Source organism: Hemicordylus capensis, chromosome 3, assembly GCF_027244095.1.
Source record: "Hemicordylus capensis ecotype Gifberg chromosome 3, rHemCap1.1.pri, whole genome shotgun sequence".
Taxonomy (NCBI): domain Eukaryota; kingdom Metazoa; phylum Chordata; class Lepidosauria; order Squamata; family Cordylidae; genus Hemicordylus; species Hemicordylus capensis.
Window position 1 is genome coordinate 95,538,718 of NC_069659.1, and position 27,572 is coordinate 95,566,289.

The 27,572-nt window shown below is 43.0% G+C and overlaps 1 protein-coding gene across 1 annotated transcript; it reads right to left on the reverse strand.

The window, feature by feature from the left end:
* Nucleotides 1-27,572, reverse strand: TFF1 (trefoil factor 1). The gene is made up of 10 exons (XM_053308924.1): nucleotides 27,455-27,572; nucleotides 22,827-22,943; nucleotides 16,711-16,857; nucleotides 13,826-13,972; nucleotides 13,134-13,280; nucleotides 11,823-11,992; nucleotides 6,253-6,400; nucleotides 4,004-4,150; nucleotides 1,937-2,086; nucleotides 1-138 (listed from the first exon to the last, which is right to left on the reverse strand). The coding sequence occupies exons 2-10, from the start codon at nucleotides 22,906-22,908 to the stop codon at nucleotides 131-133; spliced, it is 1,146 nt and encodes a 381-aa protein (XP_053164899.1). The 5' UTR covers nucleotides 22,909-22,943; nucleotides 27,455-27,572; the 3' UTR covers nucleotides 1-130.

A 27,572-nucleotide genomic window follows, 5' to 3' on the forward strand; every position in this document is an offset into this window, starting at 1 on the left:
GTGTGAAGTAAAGTAATGTGGAACTCAGAATTATTAGAGCACAATGTATAAGGCATTGCTGTTTTCTTGCTCAAATTGTTCTGTTGACAGAGAAGTTTGTTGAGAAGGTGTTCCTTTTTAAAGCTTCATTTTAGCACTCTGAAAGGGTGAGAAAAAGAACACAAGTGTAAGAAATAAGGCTTTTCTCCCCCCGCTTCTTTCCCACAAATTGATAGTGTGATGAGAATAATTTCCCATGAAATATAGCTGCAATCAGCCATTTCTTCAGCATGTTACCCTGCCTCTCCGCACATTCTCATACTGGTTTGTACTGCGTGGAGTCCAAATAGACTGTGCCAATCAATTCTGAACAAAAATCTCCTACTTCTACGATCCACAGCAATTTGAATGATAGTACTGCTTAGCAGAGCAGTTCAGAGCCACAAGCACAGCAGAGCAGAAAACTCTTAAGGGTCTTTTAGAGTGTGGCACACAAGGGCCAAACTACACATCATGCAAACATGTAGCAGGGCAGAATCCAAACTAGGCTGGTCATGACTAGGTCCAGTTGAAATTAGCTGAACTTTAGCCATGATTTACTAGTCTCATTTATTTCAGTAGTGCTTAGTAATGACCAGCTTAGTCTGGATCCTGCTCATAATTTGGCCCCTGCATGTGTGGTTCTTTTAAACTGAAATAGGAGCCATGGGAGGGAGGGGTGGAGAGGCAGGATTGGGACAGTGGCTCATGAGGAAGGGGGTATTTAACCATTCATTCTTATGCCACAGTCTTGATGAAAATGCCCTCCCTGAAGCTGCTATTAGTTCTGGAAGGGAAGCTCGTATTAGCACCACTGGGAACTTCCTTCCTAAGCAAAACAGTAATGTGTGAGGGGGCAGGATTTTCATCAGGACCATAGCAAGGAAAGGGTTAAATATTCCCTCCCTCCCAAAGGCAAGGGACTTTGAATGGTCTTTTGATTGTTCTTCCCCATACATAGATCTCTGACTGATCAGGTAGCTGGGTGGGTGGGGGGAGGCTTACCCTATATGTTTCAAGTTTAGACTGAAAGGTGTGCTAGTTGTTCCAGCTGAACTAGCAAATAGCTAGTCAATGGCTAACACAAAGCCATGGACCAAAAGCTAGGAACCAGGAAAATGTCATAAACACCTGTACTTCATTCACATCCTAAGTAGGGATGTGCATGAATGGCTCGTGCTGCAAGCAGGGTGGGGTGTGTGTGTGGGGGGGGGGGGGTCAGTCCCAGTGAATCCCTCTAACAGGGATTCCCAGATGTGGTTGACTACGACTCCCAGAAACCCCAGGTACAATGGCTTTTGCTCAGGGATTCTGCGAGTTGTAGACAAAAACATCTGGGAATCCATGTTAAAGGGAACACTGGTCAGTTCATTTAAAAAGCAGGACCTTACCTGCTCAATGGTCACCCCACCACTTTTCTGGGTGCAATGCTTGTTGTGTAGTCAGCATTGTGGTCAGTATTGTGGGCTACACAAATGGCCAGCATGCATGCCTGACAGCCATTTGCATGCCAATGCCACGCGCCGGCCACTGGGAGCAGCGCTGGAGCCTCGCTCTGTCTTTTGAACAGTGAGTGCCATGCCCAGAAAAGTGGTGGCGTAGCGGTTGAGCAAGTAAGGTCCTGCTTACCTTCTTTATCAAGGAACTGACCCCCGCCCCGCTGAAGCAGCTCAAATGCTGGTGCCTGGACCAGTTCAGATCTCCCCTAAGAAGGTGACAAACCGGTTTGGGCACATCCCTAATCCTAACTTTATGCAATACAAGAAAAATAGAAGTTCACTCTCAAAGACATTCACCACCAACCAGTAGTGTGAAAGGTATAATACATATAAACCAGAAACGATAACACTATAGTTACACTGTAACACTTTGTTGCATTTATACACAGGCAGAAAATAGATTTATATTTATTTTTTACCTTCTGCTACCAGGATGTGATAGAAACACCATGGGACAGCAGGGGGGTTAGACTCAAAACAGCAGCCTCTACTCTCACATATATCAGCAGGGATTCCTGGGTACCCACAGTTCCTTCTGGCTTTCACTTCTGCAGGACATACCTTCTTATCTGTTTTGAATAAAAGTTACCTTGAAGTTAGTGGATCCCAGTCACAGAATTGTTCATTGTGCCACTGAATAAGGTGGCTGATACCGTGTATACATAAGTCTAGGTTGTCTTGTGTGAAGCTCTGTGTCGTGTCTTATTTATTTATGTGTTTGCTTGTTTGTTTATTTAAAATATTTCTATACCACCCAAAACCAGCGTCTCTGGGCAGTTTATAATTAAAATCATTTAAAACAATAAATCAATTTACAATTAAAATCATTTAAAACATTTAAAACATTTAAAACCCAGTATTATAATTATTTAAAACTATAAATCTAATTAAAAGCCTGGGTGAATAAATGTGTCTTCAGTTCCAGAGATGGGGAGGCTTTTATTTCAATAGGAAGCACATTCCAAAGTTCAGGGGCAGCAACAGAGAAGGTCCATTCCTGAGTAGCCACCGCAGCAACCGCAGAAGAACCTCTCCAGATGATCTTAACAGGCGGTGCAGCTCATGGCAAAGAAGACATTCTCTTAAATACCCAGTGCCTAAGCTGTTTAGGGCTTTATATGTAATAACCAGCACCTTGTATTTTGCCTGGAAATGTATTGGCAGCCAGTGTAGTTCCTTCAACACAGGAGTGATATGGTCTCTCCTAGATGACCCAGAGACCAACCTGGCTGCTGCATTCTGAACCAACTGCAATTTCTGGACAAAGGCAGCCCTGGCATAGAGCGCATTGCAGTAATCCAGCCTAGAGGTTACCAGCAGATGTACCACTGTTTTGAGGTTGTTCATCTCAAGAAACGGACGTAGCTGGCATATCAGCCAAAGCTGATAAAAAATACCTCTGGCCACCGCCTCAACCTGGGACACCAGGGAGAGGTTCAGATCCAGAAGCACCCCTAGACTGTGCACCTGTTCCTTCCGGTTGAGGGTGACCCTATCCAGAACCAGCAGATCACAATCGTCTCCCGTATTCTGACTCCGCACAATAAGTACCTCCGTTTTATCTGGATTCAGCCTCCTCCAAGACTGCCTGGAGCTGGGAGGCCGCCACCCTCTCAATCACCTTGCCCAGCCATGGAAGGTTGGAGCCAGGCCTGTAGTTGCTTGACTCTGAGGGATCCAAGGCAGGCTTCTTTGGAAGCAGTCTAATGATTGCCTCCTTAAGACAAGGAGGCATCCTGCCCTCCCTCAGAGAAGCATTTATAATCTCTACCAGGCCCTCTACAACAGCCTCCCTGCCAGATAGTATAAGCTATGTCGGGCAAGGATCAAGAGGACAGGTGGTCTTGTACTTTTGGCTGTGCTGTTTCTGTCCTTGTCAGGCGGATGCAGCCCATCTTTCTTATTCCCACTCAAACAACATGAACCGTTTCCCACTCGTAGACTTGGATATATATTATAATGAGTTAAAAGCCATTCTCCCCTCAAGTGGGAACCCTGAGGATTTCAAGAAAGCTGAACACACAGCCTGACATACTGTGCAACATTACATAGGCAGTGGAGCATAACGTTTTCACATGTACACAAGAGCGCTATTGTGCAAGCACACACACACACAAAAACATAACCAGAGTTGTGTGACAGTGAAGTCATTATATGTGATGGCCTCACTGTCATGCAACTCTGGTTGCATGATTTGTGTGCTTGCACAACTGTACAAACATTATGTTGCACCACATGTGTAACATTGCACAGTATGCGTAACATTGTGCAGCCGCAGTAACTATAGGTGTGTGCCCAATGGGTCCATGGTGTCATGGGCATAGCCAATGAGTGCAGTTCTAGTTCCCACATTCAATGAATAAGGGAGGGAACTGCCTGACCAGACAGCTATTATTAACTGAATTATCCCTCATAGCACAGCTTATCCATTCTGTTGACCTTCACACCCTTTTTCAGATCTGGTGTGCTTCACAGAGATACATTACATTTTGGAGGGGCTGGATGAAAGCACCAGGGCACTCCTGCGACTTCTGAACTGAAGCAGCATCCGGCATCCTTGCATTGCTGGGGAGTGATTCCAGGAGGTCCACAGTTAGTTCTTGTTTTGGGATCTATGTGACATCGGCATTCCGCTGTTGAAAACAAAGCAGCAATCACAGTTTTGATATCGACTCTTTTCTTCTTCATGACTACAGTTCGCACTGACATGCCAATGCACTTTCCCTATGGTACTCGACCAATATGAATTCACAGCTCAATAAAAGTGTAAATCCTTTGGTTGGCAGACCTCTGTTTGAGGAATGCCAAGAATTAAGCTTGTTGAGATGGCAGAAATTGGGGGTGTGCACAAAATGACATATACATGAACCGGTCCAACACGAACTAGTCTGACATGGACAGGGCTGGTTCGAGCGGTCCAAGAGCACCATTCTAATTTTGCCAGAATGGTGCTCTTGTGCAAGAGCACCTCATAATAAAACAAACAAAAAATTAAAGTGCCAGGTCATATATGCGCTGGAGGTAGGGAGTGCGTGCTACTGCTCCTCAGCGGCAGTGAGTGTGAAAGGCGGCCAGCCAGCGAGGAGCAGTAATGTAGCTGCTGCCACTGTGCTGGTAAGGACATTCTCATCTACATCTACTTTTGTTAGTTGCCTCTCACCACCGCCCTTTAGAAGCCTTTTGTGAAGGTTTCCCCTTTGCTTGTAAAGGGGAATCCTCAACGGATTCCCCTTACAAGCACTGCCCCTTGAACCACCAAACCAGTTGAACCTGGTTTTGTCAAATGGAATGGACCACCCAGTTTGTTCTACAAATCAGTTTGAAGACCGTTTGACTGATTAATTGATTAAATGCCGTCAAGTCAGTGTTGACTCTTAGTGACCACATAGATAGATTCTCTCCAGGATGATCTGTCTTCAACTTGGCCTTAAAGTTCTCTCAGTGGTGCATTCATTGCTGTCGTAATCGAGTCCATCCTCCTTGCTGCTGGTCTTCCTCTTCTTTTTCCCCGCAGACCGTAGTCTGGTCTAAATTCAGACCGAATTCGGAACGAACCATGGAAACTGGTTCCATGCACCTTAGGTTGGATAGCCATCTGGATGCTGTAGCATTTTCCTGCATTGAGCAAAGACCTCAAGGGTCTCTTCCATCTCTAAGATACTATGCTTTGTGGCCAAAAATGCCCTTAAAATACCAAAAAACTAGGCAAGTCATTCCCCAGTCCTGCACCCACAATACCTTGTTCATCTCTTTCTGTCTTACACAATGCATTTCCACAATGCTTCTGCAACATCAGTATTAGTGACTGTTAACAATGCAGTAGTCACAAATCTATCCTGTTACATGGGCACTATGTTCTGGATTAGCTTGCATTGTCAATCCAACACAACAGGTTTTGATGCTCCACTACTGGAGCAATCTTTTGATGTTGAGTTAGCATAGAAGCCACTGAGAAGCCCCTTCTCCCCCCAGCCCCTGCCGGCTCCATCATGGAGCTGGCAATTGTGCTTCCCCCAGCCCCTGCCAGCTCTGACATGGAGCTGGCAACCTGTCCAGGGCTCCTGCAGCGATCATCTGCGGGGAGAGCGGGCTTAGGCCGCTCTCCCTGCAGTATTGGCAAAAGCGGGTCTCACTGATCATGAGACCCGTCTCAGTGAGTTCTTACCCACTTGCAGACTATAGTTCATATCTCTTGGGCAGCCTGACATAGCTTGTAATTCCACTTTCCAAGCATCACTTTTTAGCTTCAGTTGTGAACCTTTCCCTGCTTGTAAAATTGCAAATAAAGCTAATCCATCAAACTATAACGCTAGACAGAATTTAACATAGGCATCCGTTATTAGGAAATCCATCTTCCCTATGTTATGACTCAATACTTTATTACAGTCACAGAGCAGGACAATAATAACACTTACATACAGAAGCCCAGCAAAATAGACCATAAAGGTTGTAACACAGTAGTTAAGCTGGAGTACGGATCATCTAGACTAGATTCTTAATTAGCTCCTGACAAATTTTATGGCCCCTCAAGCAGAACTTGGCCACCTATGTTATTACTTAGTTAAAATGCGAATATTGCTACCTGCCAGCAGGTTGGCCATTAAGTTTAGAAGGGACAAATTCAAGCATAAGACACAAATCTTAATAAGATAGTTGCATGGAAATTTTCTCTCGCCTTCCATTGATTAAGATAGCACTGGAACCTCACAAAAAGCTTTACAGCAACAGTACTTACGTGGAGGTTTTGCCCCTTCAACCAGGGTGCTGAGTCCTACAATAAAAATGAGCGAGAGTAGCCAGATCCCCTTCTGCTCCATGGTGTTTTCTAACCCTTGGAAAGTAAGGTTGACAATCAAGAAAAGTACCTCACAGCCTAAAAAGGGCTTCTTTTATACTATGTGTGTGTACAGTCTTCAGATAAGTTTCCAGTCATGCTCCACCTCAGGTTTCTCTCCTCTTTTGATTAGAGAATGTAACCAACATGTAGGGTGGTGCCATCTGGATGATAAATGCATCAGAAGGTGATAAATAGGTCACTCACCTTTGATTATTTCATTCACCTTTGATTATTTCAAATTAGCCAACATTCCAAATGTCAGAGCACCTTCTTATGGAAGATATTTCGAAAACAAGAAAAAAGGAAAGGAAAGGAAAGACGTGCACACAAAAATAAATTTTACTTTTTGGTCAATTTCATTTTTTTTAAAAAAGTATATAACTTTTGCTTTTGAAATGCTTATTAACTGAATTCTGAATTTTGAAATGCTGAGTCTCCTTCAATCTTTCTTTTGAAATTTGTTTTTGAAAGAGGCTTTAAAAAAGAATTTTATCTCCTGTTGATTAATTTAAGGCAATAATGTGAATTGTTAACTTGCTACTAACAATAGAGTCATATCTGAATTTTTTTCCTTATTCCTAAAATCTCTCAATTCAACCTTGTCTGTATTTGTTAATGCTGGAAAAATTCTCTAGGATAATCTCTTTTTCAAGAAAAGTCGAGGATGGAGAATTTTCTTGAAAGGCCCCCATTCCCCTCATGTATTTTGACATTAATTCATATGCTGACATCCGTGGAAAGAAGGTCTCCATCCACCTGCCTTACTCACACGTATTTCCAATGTTCATAGAATATCCTCTTATTTTTCACAAGAAGTTCAAGTTCTAATGTCTTTTCTACTTATCCCATTCCAATGTGAGCCTCATCTAACAAATGTCTATACAAGCTCACTACTTCCCAGTTAAGGCAGATGATAGGCAAGCATGCCACCCAACACCTAAATGGCCATCATTTTATCTCATCATTCATTGGTGGTTGTATCTTGGAGCACTGCCACATTGTTTTGGGATACAAACCCAACCAGGAGGACTCTGCGGAAAACTCCACTTAGGCCTATCACCATGCTTTCTTTACATACACATTTCCTACAGACTCTTCAGAGAATGGGCATATTCATATTGATCTCAACCAGTCAATATGAATAATGAAAAATGTCATCATGGAAGCAGGACAGTGTTATGCAAACAATCTGAGACACCTGGCTTTATAAGAAACAATGTGCTGAGAAATATTTTAGAATGAGAAATGAAGAACCTTACGCCTTGGCTGTCAGCAGGGTGGGAAAGATCTTGTGGTGTGTGTCATAGTAGAGGCTGTTGCTCTAGCCAACTGTTGAACACATTATTAATCCTCTTATCTATAGGTTGTCACCTTTTAGGTATGCACATGCCCTTAAAATGTACACAGCCCTATGAATGAAGTAAGTGGAAACTGTAAATGAACATGTAATAGAGCAAGGTTCCCAATGTTATTGGATTACAACTCCCATCATCAACACCCACAATGGCTTTGCAAGTGAGGATGGCCAAAGGCTATTATGGCTGGGGATGATGGGAGGTGTAGTCAACAATGTCTGGGGACCCAAGGCTGGGAACAAGGTAATATAAGACTGGCACCTTCAATAAACAGTTTAATCGGAAACAGGCTTCGAGAGAGAGAGAGAGAGAGAGAGAGAGAGAGAGAGAGAGATAGAGAGAGAGAGAGAGAGAGAGAGAGAGAGAGAGCGCTGGTCAATGACCGAATAAACTCTAACTCTCTCTCTCTCTCTCTCTCTCTCTAAATTATGATGATTCCATTTGTTATAATAACTACTGTTTACTCAGTTCTGTTCACAATGCGGTGCTGCTTTTATGTCTGGCAAACAAAGAGGATAGATATCCCTTTTCAGAGCTGTTCTTCAGACCTGATGAGGATGTTCAATATATTTTCTCCCCACCCCCATCCTCTTTGCATGGTACCATAGTGGTAATGATATTTATTACCGTGATTTGGGTGCCTTTGGATGTCAATAAAGAAGTGCTGCCTGTCCCAAATATGCCTTTACGTCTTCATTCAGCTGATGGCCATAGGTGGATTGCTGCAGAGGTAATTACCTACGACAGCGAATCCTAGGAGAGTGGCAGATCTTGGGGCGGTGGGAAAGTTTGTTTGTTTTTTAAAAAAACGATATAACTGTTTATTTGTAAAAATGTTAAAACTCCCATTGCTAGCAGCGGCGGTGAGAGATTAAGCCTCTTGCCGCCCCACTGCCGCAGTGAGGAGGGTAGGGGTGGTGAGGATGAAGCCCTCCCTTTTTAAACTTATAAACACTGCCATAGCGACAGGATGGGGGGGCAGCCAGTGATGGCCTCACAGCGGCTGCTGAGGGGAGAGGGGGATGAGAGGCAAGTCCCCCTCTTTACATTAAAATGCCACTGGGAATGGAGGAGACTGGCCAGGGAGGGTTGTGGTGGGGGAGGAAGTTCCCCTCTGCCATTTTACCTTAAGCAGCTGAGCTGCAGCTTTCCTGAATGAACAGCGATGGAGAGTTCCTGCCAGCTCCCCTCTTCCCTCTCAAATGAGTACACACCCCAACCCCAAAGCCTGGGCTGCTTTGGCGGTGGGGCGTGCTCTCATGTCACCCCATGTGAACTGAAATGGCATCTTAGAAAAAATCTAACACTGTCCTGCAGTTGAACATTGCAAGCGAAGTGATAACCAAGGTGGCTTCTAAGTAATCTGACAAGCTTTTACTAATCATTGCTGATAAGTTGATAAGGGGCCACAGGGTTTCCCAGAACATAGTCTGAAAACTTCTGATTTAAAGTATTAATTAAAAAATAGGACAGTATAAGGGCGATGAAATATGCATTCCACATTGCAAAGCTTTTTCAATGACCTTCTTTAATGCACAATAAAAGTTAAGAGTTTAAAAACATTCAAAAGTTTAAAACTTAAAAACTAGACCACAGATGTAACAAAATAGCAAATGTTTCGATGTAAGATATCATCCTCAGTGCTATACAAAGATGGCTGAATTTTGTTCTTCAAGACTACTCCACACCATGATTCAGCTAAAGAACTGAAGGCAATCAACCAATCCTGTGCAGCTCCCAATATCACATACGGGGTTGTGGCAGGGCTGGATTAACATAGTATCAAATGTAGCATTTGCTACAGGCCCCGCATTTTCTAGGGCCCCGCACACCTGGCTTGAACGTCTGCCCCTTCTTTTGCTCTCTATTTGGTGCTCTCTGCTGACTCTCCTCATTGCCTGCTGCTGCCCATTCTCTCGCCTCGCTGGAGGGCATTTAAGCAAGGTCTTCCTGCCACCATGGTGTTGATTGGGTTATCTATTATGTTAAGCAGCATGGGAAGGAGTAGTAAGAACAACAATAGGAACAGATAGCTTGCAAAGGGGTCTCAAAGCTAACTTAATCGCCAGGGAGTTGTTCCTTGTTTGTTTAAACTGTAAAAGTTTTAAAAAACATACACAGAGAGAGTAAAAGAAATAAAAGCAGTTTAGATTAAAAAACAACCAACTATTAATGCCAGGTGGAAGAAAGGAAGCTAAAGAAGATGCTAGTTGAATGTTGCCAGTGTTTTCCGACTGACTGGGAGAGGGTAAAGATAAACAATGAGAACGTGTACCTTTAAGAGGAAAAAGAAAGCCGGAAGTAACTCAGATGCACAGCAAGAGGAGTCTCAAAGTTTAGTGGATCAATTGAGGGGAGCTTGGAGGGAGATTATATTATGGTCTTGTTGGGTAAGGTCACTTATATCCTCCTTTAGTATCTAGTGCTGTTGGGAGGGAATTTGTGATCACTGCTTTTCAAGGAACTGCCAAATTTAAGGTGAGCTCCTCTCCTCTCCTCTAGAACTGAAATAACTACTGCTGCGTTGCCAACTTCATTAGCTTTACATTGGGACGCCCGTTGAAATTGTCCAAAGATAAACGGAGGCTGCAAACCTAAACACACTTACTAGAGAGTAAGGCTCATTGAGTTCAGTGGGACTTACTTCTGAGAAAACATGCTTAGGGTTGCACTGAATGATTTGTGCATTTCCTCCTTTTAATATTAAGCATGTTAGTGTAATTTAGATTGAAAGAGGCTGTGCCTCCTGCCAAAAGATTGTCTTTTGGATACTTCTGTTTTCATGGAAGTTGCTAATACACCTCATCATAATCACATTCATTTGCAATGCATCAACTATTTTAAATATACATCTGCTTTCCTGTCAGGCTTGCACAAGAGGTTAAACATATATTCTTAATATTGTCAAATGGCCCTTTTAATGTGATGGCTGCTGGGATCCAATATGTTCTGCACACATTGGAATCAAACATCCACAGTTGCATGCCAAAATTGCTAATAGGTTCAGATTTCTCAAAGTACAGAATTCCTGAGAACCTTTTAATTTAAACATTCAGAGTTTTGTTCCCCACCCCATTTCTCTTTGTGAAAATAACTCCAAAGGAAAACCCATGGTCAGGAGTCACAAAAGTGTGTGTGTGGGGGTGTGGGGGTGTTTTGCAAAGTTTGTGTAACTGGCTGGCTCAGCTGAGTGGAGGCATGGGGCGGTTGGTGGTGGGGGCACTAGGCAAATGAAAAAATTGAATTACTTTACTATGCAAGTAAATAATTTATGTTTCAATATTTATGTGCAATTTTTTTTTATTTGGGGCCCCTTCATAACATATGCTACAGGCCCCACACTAGCTTAATCTGGCCCTGGGTTGCGGGGGGCAACCGTGAAAGGAGAGAAAAGAACACAAAAGCATGATGAAGTTCATACACTCAATAGCCAATGGATTCCATTGCTTCCCTCATTTCCTCTTTAACATTTATAGTTGAGTGCAACTGTTCTATATATATGGCTTCTGTGATTTTTTGTTTCCTCACATCTGTCTCCACAGCCTATTTGTTTATGTGAATTGACCCTCAGTCTCCAGTCATGACACAATGCTTGCCGTGCATTTTCTTCTTGGGTCTCAAACATCAGCATGATCTCAAACATGGGCTTGGTTAATTAACTCCAAAGGTGAGGCCATAGCTCTGTGGAAGAGCATGTTCTTTGTGGGCAGAGGGCACTAGTTGCAATCCCTGGTATCACCAAGCAGGCCTGGAAAAGACCCTCTCTGGAAGCCTGCTGCTGCCAGTCAGTGACAACACTGAGCTAGATGATTGATTATGAGGTAAAGCCACATGTCCCTAGTTCTGGGTTATTTCAGCTGTGTAGAAATAGCTTTGGAGTCTGCCAATTATTGATGCTACGTCTTCCCACTGGAGCAGTCAGACAAGCAACCCCCAAACAACTGAAAACTGGATAATTTAACGGAATACATAGTATGTGATCTTTTTTTTCTTAATGCAAATTATACATAAAACAAGAGGAATGGAATGCCGGGGGGTGGGGGGGGATAAACTATGAAAAGGGAATTCACAGAGCACTTTCCTCGGCCAGTCCAAATGCCTTCCAGTTTTTCACAGTGAAAAATTGCCTTGCTTTGCCAAGGGTTCAAAGCACCAGGGAACCCTTGTGTCATACTGGTAATGTTCATAGCAGCATCCTTTCCCCAAACATTCTTCAGTTGAGATGCCAGGATTCCCACATTGCACTCTTTCCTTTGGTGCCATTCCACAGTGCTTGATGCATCCTTAAAACAAAAGACAGTTATGAAGCAGAACCTTTGTCAAGCAGAATCTTGTCTCAAGTATGGGAGAATGCGTATATCATCATCATTGTATTGTCTTATTTCTCTTAAGGTTTAAGTAGAGCTGCATTTTCTCACATTCATCCTTTGTTACCCTTGTCACTCCCAGCTCTTTACCGCTCCCACCATATTTCCCTCACTGTCAATTTTAGATTATAAGCCCCTTACGGGCAGGAACCTTTTGTTGTTGTTGTTTACAAAAGTCTGAAAAGTGCCATGTATATTGATGGGTGCTGTATAAACAGTACATTTGAAAAAAATATTCCTGGCAAGACTTCTATGCTGTCCTTTCTGTACGTTTGCAAGAAACAACCTGCTTTGTTTCCTGAAATGCTGAAGTATGAAGTATAGAGCTCAGCCCTTTAAGAGCTTGGGGATAACATTGCCTATTTTTTTTCCAGTATTATTAGAATAATCTTATTAAAGAAGACCCTGCACCTGGGATCATAACATCATTTTAAAATATCAAATTAGATGAGAGATTAGAGAGGCAACATAGTATAGCAGTAAGAGCATTGGACTAGGATAAGGGAGTTCTGAGTTTAAATCCCCTTTCAATCATTAAACTTACTGGGTGTCTCTGGGCCAGTCACTTATCTCTCAGCTAAACCTATCTCACAGGGTTGTTGTGACGATAAACATAGTCATGTATATTTATCCCCTGGGGTCCTTGGAGGAAGAGTGGAATATAAATGTATAAATAAATAATAAATATACACATTATAACTTCAGCAAATCGGGTCATTTCAGAATAATCTCTGAGTATAATCCAAACACGTGGAAGGCAGAAGGCAAATAACCCTTACTTTCATTATCCTTATTTTGAGAAACATGAAGCATGTTTCTATTTTTCAATGAAAGCAAAGTATCTCACAATGCAGTCAGATAAATGTGATAAAATAAAATGTAAAATATATAAATAAGATCTCCTTTCCAATGGCTTACCTTCTCATACCTGATTCCAGAAAGTGCTCATGAGGATCATGAGTCTGCCATGCCCTCATTGCCTATCCCCTCATGCACAATTTGTCCCTTTCAGCTTCAGTGGCATTTTGCTACGGAACACAAATCATTTCATGATTACCTGTTTTGGACAGAGGATGAAAGCACCATCGAGTACTAACAACATATGAATCGAAGCAACATCCTTTTGCTTGGCAATCCTCTGCTGTGATGCCTGGAAATCCACAATCTTCTCTTGCACTCATATCCATTGTACAAGCTTGGGAAACTGTTCAGAAGAGTGAACAATGTTACTGCAATCTTTTATTTCCGACCACTTGCTTTTTTGTTTTACGTTATAGTGCATTACACTGTGTGAACCTTGAAAGGGCTTACAATGAACCAGGGCTTAACCATGGCTTTGGCCAACCTTGACCAAAGCATTCTGCCCAGTGCTCTTTTTTCTGACTCTTGGTTCATATATTTTTCCCACCATGTTGATGGGAGTCCTCTTCTGATCATTTGAAACTCTGAGGAGGCAAGAAGGCTCCTATCCACCCTGATTCTGCAGGCAAGAGAGGTCTGATGTGCTCTCTTGGAGAGGGCAAAAGAGGAGGAAGAGCATCTCATCAATCCATCCTCAGAGCATCTCATCAACCCATCCTTCTTTGTAAAGAAGCTGTTGGCTGTTTGCTCTGACAGCTTCTGCTTTTGTGACCTCCTCAGCTTACTCTTTTCAGAAATTTTGACAGTAAGACATGATTACGAAGCAACATATCTTGTTTTCCCTTGAATTCTCAGTAAAATCAGAGAACACCAATATAAAGCCATTACCATTATTTAGGGGGGGATGGAAACACTGTAGTGCATGTCGGTCAAAACAGCATCCAATTCTTTTGCACCGCTTGCGTGTGATGCCATGGTAGCCACAATCTATTCTTGCTTGTGGTTCAATCATTTTCTTTGCATAATTGAGCGAAGCTATTTGAAACAAAATCCATGTCACCCTATATTTCTGCTTTGCAACTAATAATCATAATGACAATTTACAAAAGAATATTGATATATGTCTGGACTAAGAAATAATCCACTACTGGCTTAAATCCCACCCTCCAAAAACATATCAAGGAAACACTGTAGGACTGCTTCACAAATTACGCGCGTGTGTGTGTGTGTGTGTGTGTGTGTGTGTGTGTTGGGGGTGTGTGCCGCCGCCACTATGTGGTTGTCAGTCCCATGCTTCTGCATTGTATGAACTCCATACAGCTGTCCTAATGGATACAGCAGCTTATTCCAAAGAACAGCCATTTCATATGGAGAACTTTCTTAGGTGCCACTAGTACTGGTGTGGAGACTTTTCCCACAACAGATCTTAGCAAGACTTTCAAGTGATGATAAATGGTTTGGGGTATTTATTTACTAACATACCTTCTCAATTAATATAGTCTAATTTAAAGGAGAGTTGCCTTCAGTTAATCTACCAATGGCATTTAATGCCTCATAGGCTGAGTAGGATTGATGGTACCATGCAAGTCATGTGCTGGAGGTGCACCTGTCGATCAGAGTCCTATTTGGCAGCTTTGCCCTGTTATAAAACATTTCTGAGTGGAGATATATCTACATATCTAGTGAGAGGGGGGAGGGGGGAGACAACAGGACATAAGGGGTGTAGCTATAAATGAACAAGGTGGAACAAATGTCCTTGGGTCCCAGAGGGAGCTTGCTCTTTATTCTCCCTCTCCAACCTCTCTGACTCACTTGCATGATGACGACTCCTGACTGGAGGACTTGACTCAGCTTCAAGTGAGTCAAGTCCTTGCCGGGCCGGGAGGGGAGGAGTGTCAGGCACCATCCCTCCCTCTCTCCCTCCTCTCCTCCTGACTGGCTGGCTAGTGCTCATATTCAGCTCAACCCTCCCTCACCCTGAATGACAAGCTGAACAGTGAGGGAAATGTTGCTGAGCAACAACCAGCCAGTCATGAGGAGAGGGAGGGATGCTGCCTGGCACTCCACTCCCTCCTCCTTCCCTCTTGAAGCTGGGACAGAGCAGAAAATAACTTCAATTAAAGGTTTGCTGGTCAATGACCGAATAAACCTATCTATCTATCTCTTCAATTAAAGGAGCTTTTTAAAAATCTCGCCCTCATTAAAAAGAACAGGGTAATACCACAATACTCCCTTTCTCTACTTTCCCACCCCCTCACCCACAAATATTCCTTAGCAACAGAGTTCAGTTTATCCCTAAATCTTGAAGTGAATCTGAGACTCAGTTTCCCATGGAAATCTTTGATTGTGTGGTGTGAGCTGAGAGAGAGCAACAGTGTGAACAGGTGAATAAGAAAGACAGAAGTGTTGTTGATATTATATGAGGCAATTGTAGTCGTTATATATGCATTTTTTAAAGTTCCTGAACCAGGGGAAGGGGTGTGTGTGTGTGTGTGTGTGTGTGTGTGTGTGTGTGTGTGTGTGTGTAAGAGTCTGCTTGATTGGGGAGTGCATGATATTATTTGCATTGGAGTAAGAGAAATGGCATGCTAATCAAGTTTTGTTTTTCTCTATGCCCTTACAGTTCTTCTGCAGCAAAGACTTGGGGAAGGGACAAAGGGCAGGGGTCTGGGGTCCATCATTTTTACTTCTTTTCTGGGGGTCCACTCCAACCTTGCTATGACCCTGAAAGGATGTAAAGTATTTCATGATCCTTAGATATTACTGTTTTCCAATGCATAGGAAGTCATGGTCAGTTTGGCCTAGTTTGAAATATGTTGTTGCCAGTACAAAACTCTACAGTTAAAGATTTGGAAGAAACTATTTATGCTGCCTATCTAGGAATGGTGTGTGTGTGTGTGTGTGTATATATATATATATATATATATATATATATATATATATATATGAAACAGCACTTTTAGCATACTTTTTGAAAAGTTATTTTAAGAAAACAATCAGGCAGGTTTGCTGAGAAATGTATTTATTTTTTGTTCTGGAATAATAATAACCAAAGCAGATACAACCATATGTCAACTTGTTATAATTTCATTGTTTCATCATTGTAATTTAGATGTCTGTTTGTTAGTAGTTGGCTTTCATGCATTTTTCTTTCTTTTATAATTCCTATTATATTAATTAAAATATTTTAAGAACATATGAGGCTAGCACAAACATAGTGCTACAAATCAAATCTACAGTATATGTGTGTGTGTTTTTTTAATGCAACTGTAAAAGCCATTAGAATCCATCAGCATTTGTAAAGGGTTCATCCCACTAGGAACTATAATTCCATCCTGGAAAGTTCTTTTGGTGTCTGGAGCCGAGAATGTGATGGGCTTGATTCATAACTCTTAAAAATATTAATAAGCATCTGCCACATCTAGCAGGCTTAGGAAAAGGTACAGTAGTATTAAACAGCAACCTATGCTACTTTGTACTTCCCATCTCTACTCATATTCTAGTCAATTGGCTTCGTGGGAATGATAATACTTTGCATTTGTTGTAGCATTTGGTGAAGTGTAAAGCACTTCACATATATTACCTTGATGAAATCCTTACAACAACCCTGCAAGTTAAGTATTATTAGACCCATATTACAGCTGGGGCTGAGAGGGAGGGGCTCGCCTAAGGTTATCTACTGAACTCATGGCAGAGGAGAGATTTGAACCAGGGAAGTCCTGATTGGCAGCTCACTCTCTTAGCCAATGCACTATATCAGCTCTCATCATTACCTCTCTCTCCAGAAGGCTTGAAGCACCATGGGACATCAGACACTCGTGCATCAAAGCAGCATCCTTGTTTTGTGCATTGCTCTGCAGTAATGCCCGGAAAGCCGCAGTCTTTTCTGTCTTTGACATCCATTAGGCACTGGCACGCATCTGTTCAGAAAGGGGAGGGAAACTTGCACTCATTTCTGCTCTTTTTCTGGCTTCAGATTGTGTTTCTTGCTTCCTTTGTGTGTAATGGAAGATCCACTGACATTGAAAATAGTTGTTGCTATTGAATTTGATCATAGTAATAGATCGGGGGTGGGTGGGGTAATCCTCTCTAACTACTAGTATTACAACAACTACTACTACTACTACTATTACTACTACTACTACTACTACTACTAATATGACGATGACAATGCCAAATATTTATATACTACTCTTCAACCAAAGTTCTCAAAGCGGTTTACATAGAAAAATAAATAATACATAAATAAGATGGCCCCCTGTCCCCAAAGGGCTCACTATCTTAAAAAAAAAGACATGACACCAGCAAGAGCCACTGGAGGGATGCTGTGCTGGGGCTGGATAGGGCTAGTTGCTCTCCCCTTGCTAAATAAAGAGAATCACCACTTTAAAAAGATGCCTCTTTGCTCACTTAACAGGGAACTAATGTTTGAAGTGAGAACATTTACCATCACACTGAAAAGTTGTTTATCCCATGTTGGGGAGTGAGAAGGTGAACCTGACAAGAGTTCAAATCTCTCCTCAGCCTCCATCAAACTCATTAGGTGACATTGGGTCTGTCATCAACTCTCAACCTGACATACAACATAGTAGCAGCAGCAGCAGCAGCAGCAGCAGCAGCAGTAGTAGTAGTTAGAATCCATTGGAGGAAGGGAAGAGCCATGCATACTACTCTAAGCTCCTTGGAGGAAGGGCACAACAAACATACTACTACTACTACTACTACTACTAATAATAATAATAATAATAAACTTTTGCAAGAATTACAAATTGCCAGCAAGCACGAATTGGTGGAATCATCCAATTGAGGTCACAGAAAATGAGGAGGCAAAAATCCTTTGGGATTTTTGAATACAAACTGATAGGCATTTAGTGCACAATATGCCCAATCTGACAGTCATCGAGAAGAATTGGGTTCTGATCATTTATATTGCAATTCCAGAGGATAGACGAGTCGATGAAAAACAATTGGAGAAAATAACTAAATATAAAGACCTTCAGATTGAATTGAGTGGCTCTGGAAAAAGAAAACAATAGTGGTGCCAATAGTTGTTGGTGCCCTTGATGCAGTACCAAAAGAACTTGAACACCATCTTGACACTTTGGACATTGATAAAATTACAACACATCAAATACAGAAGGCCACACTGCTTGGGACAGCATGAATACTATCATGCTATCTTTAATTTTTCTTTAGTTATCCTAGACCGGGGTGGGGAACCTTGGCTCTCCAGCTGTTATTGAACTACAACTCCCATCATCCCCAGCTATGGCTGGGGATGGTGGGAGTTGTAGTTCAAAAACAGCTGGAGGGCCAAGGTTCCCCACCCCTGTCCTAGACCCTTAGAAAGGGCCCGATAATTAAATCCAGTCAATAACATCTGGTAGACTGTGTAAATTAGGGATGTGCAAAAAATTTCGGGCACAGAACGATCTGTGCCTGAAACGAACAATTTCGGGTGATTCGGGGCCGAACCGAATCACCCCCGATGTCCCCCGATATTTTTCGGGCACGAGCTGAATCACCCGAATTTCATACCCAAAAAATTCGGGTGATTCGGTTCATAGTTGATTTTTGGTGATTTTTTAAAGTTTTCGTGACTTTGGGGCAGTTCGGGGGCATAGCATGGGATCTGGGCAAAAGGAGTGGGGTGGGGTGGTAGAGCCTAATGGGTGCAGGCTACCACCCCAATTTCAGGGGGATTGGGCAAAGGGCTGATTTTTGGTAAATTTCTGAAATTTTCATGTCTTTGGGGCATATTGGGGCAGAAAGTGGATCTGCCCCAAAATAGTGGGGTGGGGTGGTAGTGCCTAATGGGTGGAGGCTACCACCCCAATTTTAGGGGGATTGGGCAGAGGGCTGATTTTTTGAGAATTTTTGAAGTTTGGGTGTCTTTGGGGCAGATTGGGGGCAGAAAGTGGATCTGCCCCAAAGGAGTGGGGTGGGCTGGTAGATAGTGTCTAATGGGTGGAGGCTACCACCCATCCCCAATTTAAGAGTGATTGGGCAGGGGGTGGATTTTGGTGAATTTATTTTTATGAGGTTTGTCTTCATAAGGTGAAGTTTTTTCTGAGGTGTGAATTCTCATTCTATCATAGCAAATGAGATTTTTTTCAATTAAACAACTCTCATGACCCCACTTTCACTTTTTCACACTTTCCTTTACTATGAATAATATGAGGAAGTAATCAATTTAGCACACTTCACCTTATGAAGACAAACCTCATAAAAATAAATTCACCAAAATTCACCCCCTGCCCAATCACTCTTAAATTGGGGATGGGTGGTAGCCTCCACCCATTAGACACTATCTACCAGCCCACCCCACTCCTTTGGGGCAGATCCACTTTTTGCCCCCAATCTGCCCCAAAGACACACAAACTTCAAAAATTCTCAAAAAATCAGCCCTCTGCCCAGTCCCCCTAAAATTGGGGTGGTAGCCTCCACCCATTAGGCACTACCACCCCACCCCACTATTCTGCCCCAGGCCCCACTTTCTGCCCCAATATGCCCCAATCTGCCCCAAAGACATGAAAATTTCAGAAATTTACCAAAAATCAGCCCTTTGCCCAATCCCCCTGAAATTGGGGTGGTAGCCTGCACCCATTAGGCACTACCACCCCACCCCACTCCTTTTGCCTAGATCCCATGCTATGCCCCCGAACTGCCCCAAAGTCACTAAAACTTTAAAAATTCACCAAAAATCAGGATTTTTCCCAATCCCCCTGAAATTGGGGTGGTAGACTCTAACCATTGGGCACTACCACCCCACCCCAAAATTTTGCCCCTGGGCCCTTTTTACCCCCCCAAATCAATTCAGATTCAGATTAAATCCGAATCCGAACCGAATCAAGGGTGATTCGGGTGACCCAGATTCGGGCACAAAACAGAACAGGGGTGATTCGGTTCGGGTCCGAGCCGAATCACCCAAAAACCCAATTGCACACCCCTAGTGCAAATAGAATAATAATAATGAGCTAAACTCTGAGCTGGGTATGCAGTTAAACAACCACATGGGCATTCATCATTCTGCCAACCACTGTAAGGATTCAGAATCTCAATGTATACACAATGCCAGACTAGTATTGTGAATAGTATCTTCATTCAATTCTAGCATATAGTAGAGCTTAATAAGTAATAAGAAATAAGTTGCGCTCATTTAAGCTCTAAGTAGAGCTTAGAGCTTATTAACAAGAAATAAGTAGAGCTTGACATACCAACATGCAAGAAATCTGGTGGGCACCCGATTTGTTGTTCCAAAGTCCACACTGGCACCTCACCTGACCTACCACAGTCTCTTCCTCTTCCATTGCCAACATCCTTCACTGTGCATGCAGCAATGTCTGGCCTGATGATATGGGGGTTGTCCTCACCTCTCTTTGTGAGTGGCTGTGTTGCAACAGTAGGTGGGTTTCTGTAAGCCTGGGCCTAGTCTTATCAATCCAGTGTAAATCAGTGATGCCATTGAACCACATTGGTATGCTAGAGTCAGCTTGTGCCTAATGAGACCCAGGCAGCGGTGGTGAAGGAGGCAGCAGAAGTGACAGCAGCAGGTGTTGTGTCTTTGTGGAGAATGTGGTCTCAGTCCAGTCTGGCATATCAATGCACAAGGGCTTTCCATACCTTCTGGAAGGTATAGGGCCTTCTCTGTAGTCACTCTTAGGCTGTGGAATGAGCTCCCTATAGACATTTGTGCAGGAAGGAGCCAGACCACCAGGGGCCCATGCCCGGCCATAGTGGCAGCCGTGCTCACCCTGCCCCTGCCTCTGACATCAGACATGGGGGGCATGGTCTGGCTCCCAAATGGAGCTGCACAGCCACGAACGCAGCAGCCATTTAACTCCTGAACAGGGGCTGTGTGGCCCCCACTTGGGAACTAAACCAGCACACCCGCATCTGATGTCAGACGTGGGGGGCGTATCGGGGCCACAAGGTGTGGCCCCTGATTGGTGGTGGCCCAAGTTCTTTGAACCCATTCGACCAATGGTGGCCCCGCCACTGCATTTGTGGCTTAACATCTTTACCAGCCATCAAAGAGCCCTTAAGACACAATTTTTTAGCCAGGCTTTTAGTAATTTCTGAGTTTTAAATATTTAATTGTTGTTTGGATTTTTTAATTGCTGTAATTTTTGAATGTGTTAGATTTTCAATTCTTGTTTTAATAGCCATAGAGAGTGGAATTCTTAATATTTCTTGAATCTGGCAGCATCCACCCTATGTAGATTTTTAGAGTCAGTATGATATATCCCTGCCTTACTGCTTGCCTATCTATTCTAGAGTAGATTCTGGGCCTTTAGCACATTTTCTCCATATAGTAAAATACAGTGGCTGACATTATGCAAAACAGTACCGAGCCTTAACGCTCTGCCCCAGGGCAACTGTAGACTCAGAAGGCAGCCGCGGTGCAATAAAGTATGGGCAGCTGCTGCACAAGCAACACTACTGTAGTTTCCCCCATGGTAGTGAAAGAGGGAAACTGCGTCAGCACTTTGTGAAAGGGGGAAACTCCCTTTGTGATAGTTCTTGCAGAATAGCAATAGCACTTACATTTATATACCACTCTATAGCTGGAAGCTCTCTAAGCAGTTTACAATGATTTTAGCATATTGCCCCCCAACATTTCTGGGTACTCATTTCACCGACCTCGGAAGGATGGAAGGCTGAGTCAACCTTGAGCCCCTGGTCAGGATCGAACTTGCAACCTTCTGGTTACAGGGCGGCAGTTTTACCACTGTGCCACCAGGGGCCTTGCAAAAGACTTTACAAAAGCTCTGTTCAAAAACTCCTCTGCAACTAGAGTCCGTATTCCACAGCGCAAGAAGTCTTCTGCTAGTGCTGACTCAAGCATTCACAGAACAGCACTAAATCCTTTTCTCCTGCTCACTCTCCTTTGGATCTAAGTAATTTTATCAGTGGAGAGCAACCCATTCTTAAGCCAAGGGCTCTGTGCTCAATTTGATTATCAGCTGGCCTGCACATTTGGGGCAGACCATGTCAGATGGAGACAACTAGCCTACTAGATGCTTGACAACCTCTTTGATTTCACAGGGTCAGGCAGGCAGCAAAACCAGGTTTGCTTGTCCCTCCTATTCGGCAGCTATTCATGATTGGTGGTGGGCAGTGTTGTTCTGTTGCAAGTTGTGCAGGCCTGCTTGATAATGGTCACGAAGTAGGTAGAAAAAGTAAATATTGGTCCAAAATACAGATGCTTCTGGTCTGAAACATGGGAGAAAGAGGGCACCCCAAAAACTTCTTTTGGGCAGGGCCTGTTTCATGGTCATTCTCCATGCTTGCACCATTTTGTGGCCATGTAGGTTGGTGATATGTATTATCAGTCAATGTATATTTGACTGTGTTTATTTTATTTATTTATTTATTTATTAGATTTATATACCGCCCTTCCGATACGGCTGAGAGCAGTTCACAACATGATAAAAACAATTAAAAACAAATTAACAATTAAAATCAAAATATTAAAACACAATAAAACCAATAAAACAGCTAAAAGCCCTGAAAATCAGGTCAACAATTTAAAACAGTTTAAAACAATTAATCATTTAAAACTCTGGAAGGCCAAGCCAAATAAGTACGTTTTAAGGGCTCTCTTGAAGGACAGCAATGATCTCAGATTACGAATTTCTGCCAGGAGTGCATTCCATAGCCCAGGAGCAGCTACAGAGAAGGCCCGCCTCTGCATCACCACCAGACGAACTGGTGGCAACTAGAGACGGACCTCCTCAGATGACCTTAACGTGCGGTGGGGATCATGTAAAAGAAGGCGCTCTCTTAGGTGTGTTTGCCTGTCCATTCAGTAGATCCTATGAAGTCAGTATTTGTGACTATTATTTGCTTTGGATTGCATATTTATTAAGAAATAATATATACTTACATGGTGGCCGATTTTGTTTTGGTGGAAAGGCAGATGCTAAACACAGGACAGCAGCCAAAAACCAGTATGCCTTGCATTCCATTACTATATCCAAGATGGTATACTTTGAACACTGATCTGAAATTAAATATATGTATATATGTATACAAATATTTTTAACAGTATATTTCTGCACTACAAATATTGAACAGATTCCTTCCAGTTCTTCTCATTCTTGCTCAGCTGTGGAAAAAGGACCCTACTACTTTCCCATATGATGGCATAAAAGTGACCCAATTGTAAACATCAAGATCTTAAAAGAGTCTGGTACATAAACCTCTACATGCCTCTTCCTCACCACACTGCAAAGCTTGCAGGCATTAGAACCATGGCCACACAATACAGTCTCCTTAAACTAATAGTTAATCTATTATTCTTATTACACCAGACAGGGCAATGTGCTTTTAAAATATCTCTTGGAATGATAACAATGTTATTTATGTTTCAATGGCTTAATCTACCAGGAGCAATTCTGTCATTTGTAAAAAGTAAAGTCTTGGTGTGAGTGCTTTAGTAGTTGTCATGTGGTGGTCAATAGATTAAAAGATAAAATGTCCCAGTTCCTTCCTTGATCTGGCACATGTGCCTGTCTTCTACAGTCAGCCCTGGTAGTGTTAACTGCAGCTTAAGTTGAGGGGAGGGGGGTAAACCCATCCCTTTGCCCTTTTACCCCTGCTTGGTGATTATATATTTTAATTTCTTCTTGTGCACGCCAGAGCTGCGAGCAAGGATCTGTGGGTTGAGGCAATAACATTCTGACATTACAGACTGTGATCAGACTTTCTCCACTTGAGAATCGATTTTTGCAAACATATATTAAATGTTCATCTTTACCAATACAGCTGTCTGCTCAGTATTTCAAAAAGAATGATAAAACTTTATGAGATGCCTGCTTCAAAGATAAATGGAAACCATATGGCACTTACCTACACGAACTTACAGAATTAGTAACACTTTGAAGTAGTAGTTTTGCCTTACTTGCAATGCTTAGATGCTAGAAATAAGTGGCTCTACCTCTATTCCAGCGCCTGCAAACGTGGATGTTGGGGTAACACTGCACTTCCTGTTCTCTTCTGTCACAAGGATTATTCTTTGTGTTTGCAGATCAGATTCTAATGACCGTGATGTTACATCATGCCTGAACCGAACATGCACACTTTATTTTTAAAAGAGCATAGAACAAAGGGCTTGTTTATACATGATAGTTCAAGCTTTGGGCATAAGGCCAAGCTTCCCAAATTATTTATGTGCACAGCTAATAGCTGCCCTGAGACCAGATCCTGTGAGCTGCTGCAGCAACACAGAAGTGCAGCGACATGTTTTAAAGTGGTGGTTCTCTTAGTATATTTAGCAGGAGGCTTTACACGCAGGGCTTCTACCCCGAATCTCCTTCAGAAGAGAGTGTGTGTATTTACACACCAGCCAAACTTACCCCGAGGTCCCTTCAAGATCCTTGGACCCACTTCACACACAAATCGGGCTTTGTGATGCAAATTCTAGCTTATCTCGATGTATTTCGGGATTTTTTAAATGCTGGTTTTAAGTTACTTTTTCTGAAAACACTGGAGCAAATAGGGACAGGCACTGACATAGAAGCATTAGCATGATAAGAGGGATGTTCTCTTTAGAAATGCAGATATCGCTCTTTAGGAAGCTCCCCACCCCCATTGGCTAGAACAGGGATTCTCTTGGGTCCCCAGATGTTGTTGGACTTCAACTCTCATAATCTTCAACCAAATTACCCCTATCCAACCCTAGCACAGCATGTCTCCAGTGATTGATGCTGGTGTGTCTGCCTTATGGTTCCTTGAAAACTTTTGTAGAATAGCACAGCATAATTATTTGTAGTAGTAGCATTAGTAGCAGTTTTATTGATGCTAGTTTTAATTTGTTGTTGTTTGGTTAATTTGTATATGACATTTTATATACTAACATTTATACCCTGACATTTTATATAGCGTGGTATAAAAATATGATTAAACAGACTTTCTTTCTCTCCATCCTAATACATCCTAATAGCTGTCTTTTCCTATTTTAAGTGGTCTACTTTCCTCCACTACATTCATATAGCAAATGAGGGGTTAGCAGGCTAGGGTCACCAGTTAGGAACATAGGAAGCTGACATATACTGAGTCAGACCATTGGTCTATCTAGCTCAGTATTGTTACACAGACTGGTAGCAACTTCTCCAAGGTTTCAGGCAGGAATCTCTCTCAGCCTTATTGCGGAAAAGCCAGGGAGGGAACTTAGAACCTTCTGCTCTTCCCAGAGTGGCTCCATCCCGTGAGCATCTTACAGTGCTCACAAATGTAGTCTCCCATTCAAATGCAACCAGGGTGGATCCTGCTTAGGGGACAAGTCATGCTTGCTACCACAAGACCATCTTCTACAACAACAAATATTTATATACCGCTTTTAAACAAAAGTTTCCAAAGCAGTTTACATAGGGAAATAATAAACAAGTAAGATGAATCCCTGTCCCCAAAGGGCTTACAATCTAAAAAGAGAAACCACCAATAGTCACTGGAGGTACTGTGCTGGGGGTGGATAGGGCCAGTTACTCTCCCCCTGCTAAATAAAGAGAATCACCATGTTAAAAAGGTGCCTCTTTGCCTAGTTATCAGGGGTATTCTATTCCTCTCTCATCCAATCCATTACAGTTTTAAAAACCCAGATCCCACAGTTTCTTCCCCCATGGAAAGATAGACTTTTCCTACCTGTCCCACACAGCCTATTACAGTACAAGCCATGCTACACTCCTTTTCAACCACAAAATTAGAACATTTATTTCAGGAAATGATTTAATTGTTGTAAACCAGCCAGAGACATGAGTTTGGGGCTGTATAAAAATATGTTAAATAAATAAACACTGATTGATTGATTGATTGATTGATTGATTGATTGATTTGATTTGATTTCTATACCACTCTTCCAAAAATGGCTCAGGGCAGTTTACATTAAAACACTAAAATCAATTAACAAAATCGAGAAATGTAGAAACAACATAAAACTATTATTAAATCAATTAATGCTGCATTTTGAACTAACTGAAGTTTCCGAACTCTGTACAAAGGGAGCCCCACATAGAGTGCATTGCAATAGTCAAGCCTGGAGGTTACCAGCTGATGCACCACTGTTTTGAGGTCATCCTCTTCAAGGAATGAACGCAGCTGTTGAATCAACCGTAGTTAATAAAAAGCACTCCTGGCCATGGCCTCCACCTGAGATACCAGGGTGAGGCCTGGGTCCAGGAGTACTTCTATGCTCTGTACCTGCACCTTCCGGGGGAGTGCAACCCCATCCAATGCAGGAAGGTCTAACTCATCCCTCAAATTCTGAGCCCCTACAATGAGCAGCTCCGTTTTGCTTGGATTCAGTTTCAATTTGTTATCCCTCATTCAGCCCATTACTGCCTGTAGGCAGACATTCAGGGAATGAATGCCATTTCCTGCTGATGAAGATGAAAAGGAGAAGTAGATTTGCATGCCATCAACATAACACCTAGCACAAAATCTCCTGATGACCTCACCCAGCAGTTTCATGTAGATATTAAAAAGCATTGGTGACAGAATGGAGCCCTAAGGGACTCCATATAACCTCCCATTTTGAGGAGCAACTGTCACCAAGCTCTACCATCTGGAATCTACCTGAGAGATAGGAGTGGAACCACTGCTAAGTAGTGCCCCCTATCCCCAACTTCCTCAGGGGATCCAGAAGGATACCATGGTTGATATTATCAAATGCCGCTGAGAGATCCAAAAGAACCAGCAGAGTCACATTCCCTCTGTCGATTCCACAGTAAAGGTTATCCATCAGGCCTACCAAGGCTGTCTCAACCCCATAGCCAGCTCTAAAGCCAGTTTGAAATGGGTTTGGTGGGCCACTGTATGAAACAGAATGCTGGACTAGATGAGCCTTGGGCCTGATCCAGCAGGGCTGTTCTTATGTTCTCATGTCTAGATAATCAGTTTCCTCCAAAACCACCTGGAGTTGGCAGACACGTAACTATAGGGGGGCAGGCAGGGCACGTGCCCTGGGCGCCACTGTTGAAGGGGGCGCAGAATTCCCCTCCACTATGCACAGAATTTTTAAAAGAATTAATTTAAAAAAAAAAAACTCCGATCAGCCAGCGGGGGTGCCGGCACTGTGCTGGGAAACCCTCCGCCGCTGCTCACCGTCACCATCCGCTGTCTCTGGGTGGCGCCCGCACCCACCCCCACTCGCGCAGGCACAGCGCACTCGACTCACTCACATGAGTTGCGAGAATCTCTGACCCAGTCTGGGCGAGTGGGGACAGGCAGGCACTGAACGCTCCCATTGGTGACCTGGCAGAGAGTGCGTGCGGCGCTCCCCCCCCCCACGCTGATTCAATCAGCGCATGTGCCTGCGCCCATGTGGGTTGCTGAAGAGAGAAACTGCAGCAGCTGCTGGGCATTTCGGAATCTCATGCTGTTTGCTAATCCTCGTGTGCTGCTGTTGTGTTTGCTGCTGCCTAATCCTTTGTCACTTCGACCCATTTTTATTTTGCTCGCTGCATTCTTAATTGATCCCTCCCCATTTCCAAAGTAAGTAAAAATAAACAAGCTCACAAGCTCTGTGTGTGTCGCCCGCGCGCCCTTCTGCTGCCTGCTTTGTTGAATGATCTTCCTTCCTCCTCTCTCCCGCTCCCCCAAGCCAATGTAAAGTTCTCCTTGGAAGGTCAGTGTG

Coding starts and splice junctions, on each gene's coding strand:
- TFF1 (XM_053308924.1), bottom strand. CDS start 22,908: ATGGAATGCAAGGCATACTGGTTTTTGGCTGCTGTCCTGTGTTTAGCA. Junction 13,973..16,710: donor CAAGCCTTCTGGAGAGAGAG/GTAATGATGAGA, acceptor TGTTTCAAATAG/CTTCGCTCAATTATGCAAAG. Junction 6,401..11,822: donor AGCAAGGCAATTTTTCACTG/TGAAAAACTGGA, acceptor GTATAAAAGAAG/CCCTTTTTAGGCTGTGAGGT.